General features: G+C 46.0%; 4 protein-coding genes across 4 annotated transcripts; 1 reads left to right on the top strand and 3 right to left on the bottom strand.

Annotated features, from left to right (window-relative positions):
• N7462_008215 (uncharacterized protein) lies at positions 1-435 on the bottom strand (the record flags this gene model as incomplete). The annotated part of the gene is made up of 1 exon (XM_057079933.1): positions 1-435. One exon carries the CDS (start codon positions 433-435, stop codon positions 1-3), a length of 435 nt encoding a protein of 144 aa, XP_056932603.1.
• A 2,374-nt stretch (positions 436-2,809) lies between these two features.
• On the top strand, positions 2,810-4,615 carry N7462_008216 (aconitase family protein; the record flags this gene model as incomplete). The annotated part of the gene is made up of 1 exon (XM_057079934.1): positions 2,810-4,615. The coding sequence occupies one exon, from the start codon at positions 2,810-2,812 to the stop codon at positions 4,613-4,615; it is 1,806 nt and encodes a 601-aa protein (XP_056932604.1).
• A 1,982-nt stretch (positions 4,616-6,597) lies between these two features.
• On the bottom strand, positions 6,598-8,190 carry N7462_008217 (uncharacterized protein; the record flags this gene model as incomplete). Its single annotated transcript, XM_057079935.1, has 1 exon — positions 6,598-8,190. One exon carries the CDS (start codon positions 8,188-8,190, stop codon positions 6,598-6,600), a length of 1,593 nt encoding a protein of 530 aa, XP_056932605.1.
• A 1,034-nt stretch (positions 8,191-9,224) lies between these two features.
• On the bottom strand, positions 9,225-10,609 carry N7462_008218 (uncharacterized protein; the record flags this gene model as incomplete). Its single annotated transcript, XM_057079936.1, has 3 exons — positions 9,225-9,611; positions 9,664-9,851; positions 9,907-10,609. 3 exons carry the CDS (start codon positions 10,607-10,609, stop codon positions 9,225-9,227), a joined length of 1,278 nt encoding a protein of 425 aa, XP_056932606.1.
• Positions 10,610-10,859: the final 250 nt, after the last annotated feature.

Consider the following 10,859-nt stretch of genomic DNA (forward strand, 5'->3'; position numbering starts at 1 on the left):
TTAGCGGGGCAAATTACTCCAATTGACAAGATACCACCAGTATACAAGATCAGGATTCTCCAAATGAACTTTCTTGCCGTACTTGGAAGACTGTGACGAGGCGATTGCATCTCGCCGACCGAGACAATCAACATCTCCGACGAGAGGACGACTGGCATCACTGCGCCGATAAGACCGGCTACAAAGTTGGTAAATTTTTCCCCCAACGCCCCCTACAAGATATTTATAGATTGCTCCGAGGTTATTCCAGTAGTGAAAATCACGAATCTGCTGGCCTTGGATACCACCACAGAAGAGGAAGAATGAGAAGAACGTTAAACCGGTGATAGTGAAAATCTTAGTTGACGCAAACCAGAATCCCGTCTCTCCATAGACATAGACAAGCAAGTTGAGGACGAGAATTATCTCTATCATGATGGAAATCCAAATCGCCATGTTGACATCATCAGTCCAATATTCGATGATCAAGCCGGCAGCCGTGATTTCGGTCAGTACTATACTTGCCCAAGAATATCAGTATGACAAGCCGACGGCGAATCCAGAGCTGCTGGAGACAAATCGTTCCGCATAATAGCTGATCGAGGTTACTCATAGCGAGAGGTATGTGCCCGTCTCGGTGATGGCGGTAACAATAAGCCAGATGAAAAAGTCGACAATGTAGTATCCAGCAAGTAGGAACGCTGGACTTGCTCTACTAAGAAACTGGCCACTGTTCACAGACAGGCCAGTACCAATGCATCCTCCGATAGCAATTAACTGGACATGCCGTGGCTTGAGAACACGGACGACGCTATTTTGGACGGGGAGATCGACAATCTGTCCATCCTGGCAAGAGCAACCTCCTAACTCAGAATCTTTGAATTGCGAGACTTTCTCATGGCAAATATCGTGGTTGATAATTCTCGATTAGGCTTCAAAATAGACCTTGCAGTTTAGGTATTCCATGTCCTGATAAAATAACTTGAAAAAGGAAGGTATGATGTGGAGCAGGGCTTTCAACGGTTTGGAAACACTTTGACTAGAGGGACTGGATGTAGAAAGTTTGCCTACACAACTTCTCTATCTTTGCCTCCTGAAAAAGATATCCATGATGCGGTCGGGTGAAATTTCCGCGATTCTACAAATCTTCATGAACGGACTGTCGTGCCGAATGTTCTTCCGGAAAGCTAGACCGACACATATAACCTACAGTTATCATCTAGAATGGAACTGAAGATCTTATCAAAGCGGGATCAATCTGATCTTGTTTGTCTAGAGTTTCTCCTGACGGGAGTTTGAAGCCTCGATTGCTCTCTATGCTGACCCCTTGACAATCTTAATTTCAGAAAGGCAGTAATGAAGAATGCTATGAAGTAAGACACATTTCTCTACACGGAGATTTTAGTCATCGGTGCGTAGATTATTGGTCTGATAGCGGAACGAGAATTGGTAAAATTCTATCCCATTGAGAGGAATATCATCATCAGTCCCAAAGTTCACTTACAGAATCATTATCTTACAGTTATTGAGGGGCTTCCGAGTCACCATCGATGGCTAAAGAGTCAGATTAAAGCTCCAGACGGGAAGATCAAGCTCCAGGAGCTCAAATCAATCGATGAAATTTCTACTGCATTACCTAAATCCAAAGTGATTGTTAACCCATCTGGTGTCGGATCAATGACTCTAGGCGGCGTAAATGATCTAAAGTGCCATCCGGGTGCGAGGCCAGAATTTGCTTGCTCGCTCAAAGCAAAGAGGAACATTCTTTTATCGAGAAACATACCAATATCATTCCTCGACCAGGCTCTAATCTGCTTGTATGTGGGGACGTCTTTTAGCCGGACAAAACGTACGTCCTTTATTTAAAAATTTGACTGAACCCATTCAAACATAACTTCATGCTCGATCTTTACACTAAAGATTGGCAGCAATAGATGCAGCCACTGCAATAGTCCACCGCACAAATTCGCTGGCACCCCATGTGATATCTGCACAGCCGGATGTAGCCGCCAGCGTCATTGGAATTCGCCCCGGTCGCGATGGTGGATATCGCTTGGAAAAGGAGGCTAGAAGTGGTGTACCCGGTCACGTTCACATATTGCACGCCGATGGACATGGGCAAAACGGGTTCTCTATTTCGTATGGCACGGCAGACACACTGGTTCAAAAGGTTAATACCGTCGAATGGGAAGCTGTAACAGGAGTGGACAGTGGATTAAACCACGAAAGAGTTTACTGTAGGCGTAATTCAACAATCTTTGCTATTTTGAAATGAAACCAAGAAAATATTATGCACATATGAGGATGTTCCTTCTGGAATTTTCTCCTTTTCAGATCTAATAAAAAATTCAAATCATAGCAAACTTTCGACAGTAACCTTGCTAGGGCCACACTCATAGTCGTCGTACCGTATTAGTATTGGCCAAGTGGAATAGAAATTTACTTATCAAAAGATAATAAATTATTGAATATGTGGAGACGAACTGAAGACGTCAGCTGACTCCCTTTTCCCGGGCACAGACCCCGCAATCTCATTTCTCCTATCAACTCCACGCTACCCTTTATTCTGAACCACGGTTTGATAATAATTATCGGATGGCCAGCCAATTTATATGACTAATTTATACAAGTTCCGCCTGAGTGATATATTTTCGACCTTTCATTCTGAAAGGCATTGAAAGTGATATTGAATTTTTACCAGCCTGCACCCCCACCTTATGACAGCTAATTTTTTTAAAGAAGCAGACATCAAAATATCTACTTTCCAATCTCTTTGACCCGAGCTGGTTAAGCGCCTTCAATAGGTGCAAATACCAACACTTGAATTGACATGGCGATCACCGATTTTGGCAAAGAAATTTCCCTTCATGGCACACCATATGTTCGGGGAGAGGCTTCGGGCAAGCTCATTGCAAGCGACATGGAGCTGAGCTTCTGGGGTGGTGTCAGTCCTCGAACCAGCGAAATTATTGACCGCCACCACCCGTTGAACGGAGAACGTCTTGAAGGGTCTATACTGGCTATCCCAGGTGGACGTGGCTCATGTACCGGGAGCACAGTCATCCTCGAGCTAATTCTTTGCGATAAAGCACCCAAAGCCCTGGTGTTTGAGCGGAGAGAAGACATTTTAACTCTCGGAGTAATCGTTGCCGAAGAGATCTTTGGAAAAGCCATACCCGTGGTGACACTTGACCCAAACGACTTCCGGGAACTTTTAAAGAGGAACGGTCGCCTTATTCATGTCGCCAATGGTCAAGTGTCAACGAAGCCGCTCCTTAATGCGATGACCAAAGCCCTGCTAGGTTCTCACGAAACTGAGCCAACAGTTTCCTTAAACGACATGAATCTCATAGAATTAGACAAGGCTCTTCTTAAAGGTGCATATGGAGACGCTTCCCGTGCCGCAATGAGAATAGTGCTAAGATTAGCAAATATTCTCGGGGCCACAGAGTTGATGGATGTGACACAAGTCCATGTAGATGGGTGCGGCTATACCGGGCCAGGCTCTCTCGCCTTCGCAGAAAATCTGCGGGATCGTGGGGGCAAGGTTCGAGTACCAACATCACTGAATTCTATCTCTATTGACAAAAATCTTCGCCAAGTCCAAGGTGCCAGTCAAGAGTTCAGTATTGCAGCCGGAAAGCTAGCAGATGCCTACATCGATATGGGGGCGCGACCAACTTTTACCTGCGCACCATACCAACTCGATACCGCACCGAAGCTGGGAGATCAAATCGCCTGGGCTGAGTCTAATGCGGTCGTTTATGCGAATAGTGTGCTCGGAGCTCGAACAATGAAATATCCTGACTTCCTTGACATCTCAATTGCATTAACTGGTCGTGCACCCAATGGAGGACCGCATGTTCAAATCAACAGACTAGCCTCGATCATTGTGAGGGCTCCCGAGATTGAGAAAGCGAACGTGGATGATTCTTTCTATCCACTCTTGGGGTATCAAGTAGGCAATCTGGCAACAAGCCAGATTCCTGTAGTGGTGGGGCTGGAATCTTTGCGTCCGACGTTCGATAACCTGAAAGCTTTCGGAGCAGCTTTTGCCACGGTATCCAGTGCTCCAATGTTTCATATGGTTGGAGTGACGCCTGAGGCACCAACCCTCGAGGCTGCACTGAGCAAAGGAACGGATGTACGTTCTGTCGACGTACACCTGGGTGATTTGATAGAAAGTTGGGACTCACTAAATAGTGCATCGAACAAACAGCCAATTGACTTGGTGTCTTTGGGAAATCCGCACTTCTCACTAGCTGAAATCACAAAGCTTGCCAGCCTCTGCAAAGGCCGCACCAAGGACAAAAATGTCGCCATTATGGTGACATGCGGCCGTGTGACTTATACTTCAGCTTGCAAAACTGGCTTGACAGATGAGTTAGAAGCATTTGGAGTTCAGTTCATCACCGATACCTGTTGGTGTATGATCACCGAACCAACCATTCCTGAATCTCAAAATGCCATCATAACTAACTCGGCGAAATATGCACATTACGGCCCAGGTCTCACTGGAAAGAGCTTTTACTTCGGAAGTCTTGCTAGATGTGTTGAAGCTGCGTGTGGAAGTGACTATCTGGAAAGGAGGCCGCAGTTGTTCGACTCTAGGTTACAGTATTTTACGAGGAAATAGAAGAAAAAAGGAGCCTGTGCTGGCGAGGGCTATGATATAGAGAAGTTGTCTCCTTGAAGTTTATATTGTAATCGTACACCTTCTCCTCCATAATGTTTTATTAATTGTTAGCCAACTGACCCTAAATTCATTCAGTGACACATGGGAACTCAACCAGATAGGTGTCTCGCTAGAGCCTATTGCCCCAAACTCAGTCCTCTAGTTGCAAAAGGTCTTTTGTCTAGAAAGGCAGGCATGAATAGGTCAGATACAAATTTCGTAGTGCGTGGCTACTCTCCACAGCCGGGAGCTACTCATGGAACCAGGCCGCTCTACGTCAAGCCTGACATACAGGCCGGATGAGATGGATCAGCGAAGAAGCCAACAAACCACACCACACCACGATAGACGGAAGCCTCTTAGGGAGGAAACAGATACTACTTCAGCGAAATATATGTAAAGGTTAATTCGCTGCCTATCGGAGATGCGAAGCCATATCCTGTAAAGTCTGTACTAGGAAAGATATCATCCAATTAGAGATCGCCCCTCGTCTGCCATTTCCCTACTACAGTATTTGCGTTAGCGGTAATTTGATTCTATAGATCTTTTCGCCACCAAGAAATCCACCGAAATCGATTATGATCAGAAAAAAAGCTAACCTAAGTTATGAGATGAACAAAACTTTGCAATATTACTTTTAATATCTCTATCAGACGTTTGGGCGGATAATCTTGACGTTATGGTAGTAAACAATGGATTTCTCGGTGTGCTTCTGGCATATTAGTAGTCTATAATCTTTGCTCAAAAAGAGGTATCAAATAAGCAATAGTATGTTTGAGAAGTACTTAGCAATTAGCCTAGGAGTGATAGCGCTGAAATGTGCTGGTACCTAGTGTACGTTCCACCATATAGGGCATTTTATGTCCCCGGGATATGGGTTAAACGAGCAAAAGTGCCTAGAAGAAGACGGTTCTCTTAATAATTGTTCAAAGCTTAGAGCGACCTTCACCGCATATATACCCATGTACAACACCAGGTCAATGTCTTACTGAAAGCCGCCAAACCTGTCTATCTTGATTCCGAGGAACGGCGGTTCGCAATTTCGCGCGGGTCAGCGTTGAGGCTGACCTATTAGATCCACCCTGCATTTTCACAGTTGAAAGGATCCTTCAACATTAACTCAACGGTGATGAGGGACTGCGGAAGCTGATGGAGGGAGAAAATGGGGATTGCGGAGTAAAATGGCAGGACCGGCAGCTTCTGGAGGATCAATACACACCAAAGCTTCCCAGACTCGCCTGCTGTTACAATGTTACAATATTGGTTCATAGTTGGAAAGATACGGTATGCTCAATATGAGGTCCGATTGAGACGAGTCTCAATGATGCTGAAGAACCACGATGTACCTGCCTCGTTGGCTATAAAAACCTATTAGTCGCCCTCTTCTAAGATCAATTAATTATCTGCTACCTTCTCTCAACCAAATTAAGCCTAATGATAAGTTGATTCTTCTCCACGCGACTTTGAAAATCGCTAACATTGAAAACAGATCAGGCTAATACCACCACAATAGTACCAATGCATTGCTCCGATTGACTTTTGTGGGAGATACGTTCTTGTCAAAGGTATGCTCAAGAGTTTTTTGATAATAAATCGCTGATTGACATAGAGCTTTCGAGGTTGTGTGTACTATACGTCCTTCATATTCAGTAAGCTCTTTTTTTCTCCGAGCTGGAAGCATAACGCTAACTTTTTCAAAAAACCGGCCATTTCCGAGGGAATAGTATAGTAGGCTATAAGCGGTATTAATATCACGCGATCTATACATACTCAACCATACTAGCCTATTACATAGTCCTATCCCTCAAATGGGGCACGCCGTTTTACCAAGACGCTGGAATCCTGCAGCTACTAGTATGCTGACCTTCAGACTGAGAGCTAGAGTCTCCATGTTACAAAGTGAACATGTATTCATGTAATAACTCATGATCTAAACGCGAGGTTTACAAAAGCGGCTTGCGCGTGCCGAACTGCAAGATCGAGAAACCCGTTTCCTTAGCAGCATTCAAAACCTCACGTGCCGCGTCCGGAATTTTTGAATCCGAATCCACAGAAACATAAAGAAACAACTTCTTCAAATGCGGCAGCCTCTCCGCCCGAGCATCCGGAAGGCCCTCGATCAAATGAGAGATGCACTCCAGACGATCGTCAGCGAATAAGTCGAGGTATAGATTGAACCTTTTAATTGACGCTGGCAGCATATTGCCCAGCTTGGGCCAGGCTGGAGGGCCAGACGCGTCGATTTCATCCCCTTCCTCAAGTCTCATAGACGGATCATACGAGGGACCGCAGAGCATAATGACGTCCAACTCAAGCGTTGCCAGTTTCTTAAAATGAGTCAAATCCTCCAGGGTGGGGCCTATATTCCCCCACTTGGTCATTGCTGTTACCGACAATTTCTTGAGCGTCTTCGAGCAAGTCTTCTGCACTGTGTCTAGGAATCCGCCGATATTCCAAAAGTAGCCGCAGCCATGCCACTTGGTTTCGTGAGAATAGTGCAAGATCTCTAGGTTTGGTATCCGCGAGAGGAGCTTTTCTAGCTCTGCCGCGCCAGAGACGCAGGAGGTCAAATTCAATTTTCGCAAACTCTTGCTGTAGGATTCCACCTTCGGGTCAAACGATATTCCAGTGTAGCCATCATCGTTGAAGATGCAGCTGGTCAAATTGACCTCCGACACCGAATTGATTGCCAAGAACGGTTCGTATGGTGTCAAGGGAGACCCCTCTTCGTAGCCACTCTCACGAGATGGCTGCAGGACTGACAACATGGACAACGACGCACCAGGAAACTCCTCGGGGTGATTAGCCCGGTGCGTAATTTCATTGAGTACCGACCACAGATGTTTGTTGCTTCGGTCACTATCCCTCGGGTGACTATCAGGTTGAAGGTCATCCCACCGATGGGGTAATGAGATTTCACGAACATGCGCCAGCAAGGTGAGGAGAAAGACGTCCGCTTCATAAGTCGACAACCGGATTTGTTCAATCCAGTACTCGGGAGTTCGTCCATAGGCTTCAATGAAGGGCGACGTGGACACCAGGTCCCTCAGAGACTCGGGTACTTCGCCTTCCAGTGAGCTTAATGCTTCCTCACCATCACTACCCTCTGATTCTTCAGCCCCTCTCAAGTCAATGGATTGTATGTATTGCGGTAGGGTGGGATCGAGAGCAATCTGTTCCAACAGCCCTCGCGTCGTCGTGATCTGGATGCCGGTTGTTCGAGTAATTTCATCCCAATACTCTTCCGACTCTGATTCCTCTGCGTCTTCGGGTTTTTCGTGGGTTCTTTCCGAGAAAGTGAAGTCTCGAAAGCGTTTGCGCCGTTGGTTATATCGAGCTTGGAAAGGAGCACTGGCAGCAAACAGAGTTTTACAACAGAGAGCAGTGGCTTCGAAGTCTACCGGGATTGTTTCTTGTACAATTTGCCCTAGGAGTTCCAAGGGGAGGTCAAGCAGCGACGCCATCGCAATTTCTCTTTTCTTGGAGCTATATCTTGGTGGCAGACGAGGCTGGTGGTTTCCTTTTCGGGTGGTCATTTGGGTGAGGGACATTTAGGGGTCGAACCCGGAAGATAAAAAAATCCCCGGCTCCGCGAGATATACTACGTATATTTGAGCATGTTAGTTACAGTATTGGCCCCATAATCGCCATAGAAAAGTTGCCAAGCGCTTAGATGCCTGCGTACCCCAATACCCTGCCAGGCAACCACGCTCCCCGTGACTTTTTTACACGGCTCTACACCACGTGACCCACCATATTATGATTGTGTAGGCTCCTGAGAATAGCTTCAGGCATCCAAATCAAATGAGTAAAAGAAATCAAAACAGAAAACAAAGCCACAAAATATAACAGTAGGGATTCGCCGGTGGTCACCCATCTAACTACTGAACCAGGGCGCTCTACCGCAAGCCTGAGAAAACAGGCAGGATGAGATGGATCAGCGAACAGACCAACAAACCACACCAAACCACGATAGAGGAAGCCTCCCAAAAGGGAAAGCAGAAGCAGATGAAGCGAAGAGAGTGTGAAAGTTGATTCTCTCCCTATCAGAGATGCAAGCTATATTCTGTAAAGACTGTGTACTAGCAAAGATATCCTCCAATTAGAGGTCTCCCTAGTATTGGCCATTTCCCCACTGCAATATGAATTAAGGATTATAGAGAGATCCGAGATAGCATAAAACAGTGTTTTGCCTTCCTTACTTGACGTCTATCTTCCTACCTAGTCGACAAGCTTTCTACCCTATACAGGTAGTTATTCTCTAACATAAACTCAACGACCCGTCCTCATACAGTGCTTTTATACACGGATCTAAGGAGGATGTTAAAGAAGATCCGTCAGCAATCGAATATTGATCCTACCAAGTTAGTTACTACAACACATTAGTGTTAGACTCGTAGGCCCCACACTGTGTGACGAAATACATAATAAAAACAGGTTCTCTTGATCAGTTTCAGCATGCCAACGTCGACTTAAACAAATAAAATTCACGAGGAAGAGCAATACAAAGAAGAAGAAAACAATCGAAAGCAATATAAAGAAAATCAGAAGACAATTTAAGCCTAGGCCCCTAACCGTTCTTCATAATAGCCGTAGATAGTGCACCCATAAGGTCAGGCCTACTAGAATCTCTAATTGGTAAACATTTGACATCTGCGGCCAGAAGCATGCCTGCTTGAACATCTTGGGACGATGCGATGGATTCCTCAAATGTTTGTCCGGAGAGGAGATTATCCGGAATCTCACAACCCGATATGCATCGAGCCATAGTTTGAAGGGTCGACTTGCGGAGATAGTCACCGCCAGATGGCCAGAATTTCCTTGTCTCGACCTTTTCAGCTATATTGGGAAGTTCACGTTTCTTTGCCCACAAGTATGAGACGATGAATTGCAGGTAGAGGTATCGACGACGTGGGCGATTGTCGGACAAAAAGTCCAATTGGCGACCGTCAAGATCCTGTCCATTTGTTAATGGATGACCGTTATATTCGTCTCATTATTAAACTGACCTTGACTCGAATAATTTTTCTTTCCTCCCCTTTCTGTCGGTCAGAAGTATAGACAGTGTGTTCCTTTATCGTTTCGTTGATAACGAGACACTTCCATGACGTTGGACTTGTGAGATTGCCAGGCATTGGGACGATGACTATATCTCCTTTGTCTAGTAGATTTTCTACCTTGTGGTGCAAGGAGAGTCCTAAGATTCCGTCAACTAGGGTCTATAATGCGACTGGGTGTGAGAGTCCCCTTACCGTTTTGAGGAAGCGTGGTGACAGCGTCTTGGTCGCCAAACAGATGTGCTAATTGTGATAGGTCCATAGATTTGGGCACTATATGGGCCGCCTTCACGGACTTGCGCTCCAGATGTCTCCCCAGGACATGGCACCACGTCTGATCAGAATATTCAGCAACGCCATAATAATCATTGACAGCCCTCTTAAACTCTCTCTTATTGAAGGGCGATGCGGGTAGATTGCCATCAGCTTTCATGATCTGTGTGACGATCGCTTCTGCGTAGGCTCTCTCGAGAAGTCCTGCGTCAGGTGGCCCCTCATGTCTGCGCCGCTTCTGGGTTTCCACGGCATCCTTCAGGTCCTCACTCAGCACTCTCCGTTGGCGCCTAAGGCTGGCGAGTATGGAAGTCATAGATCGAAATTTTGTGAGCAAAGGATCCACCTTCGCATCGTATTCAGCCTGGCTGATCGACCCGGCAGCTCTGGCATCAGCACAAGAGTCTGTTACTTCACAAAGCCATTCTGTCTCATTTGCGAGCTCATCGATCTTGGCGGAGATGAATTTTGGTACTGTCGAGTCATCGGCGGTTTGAGAGATCTCGGAGACTCGGGAGGCCACGCTAACAGATCGCATTTTATACTGCTTGATCTTGTCATGTCGCTCTGTCGACATCAGAGATGAGACCCTGTCGGGGATCGTAAAAGGTGGCGAGTCATTCATGATGAAATGGGTTTATTCAGACCAGGACTTGAAATTGAACGATAGAGGCTTTTGGTTGAGCCTCCAGCAGTTCAGTTTCGATTTTGTGTGTGCCAAATAAGTTAGTAAGTCTCACTTGAACACTCGAAACCCAGACAGGTCTTACGGAGCTGACGAAAACCGCAACCAGGAGCTCGGAAATGGAGTATGAGATAAAAGGGAGAAGGGAAACAAGGGAATACCAGCTCTCTACGAGAGCTGGTGTACCAAG

This window comes from Penicillium macrosclerotiorum (genome assembly GCF_028827735.1).
Source record: "Penicillium macrosclerotiorum strain IBT 26536 chromosome Unknown utg000007l_segment0_segment0, whole genome shotgun sequence".
NCBI classification, from domain to species: Eukaryota; Fungi; Ascomycota; class Eurotiomycetes; order Eurotiales; family Aspergillaceae; genus Penicillium; species Penicillium macrosclerotiorum.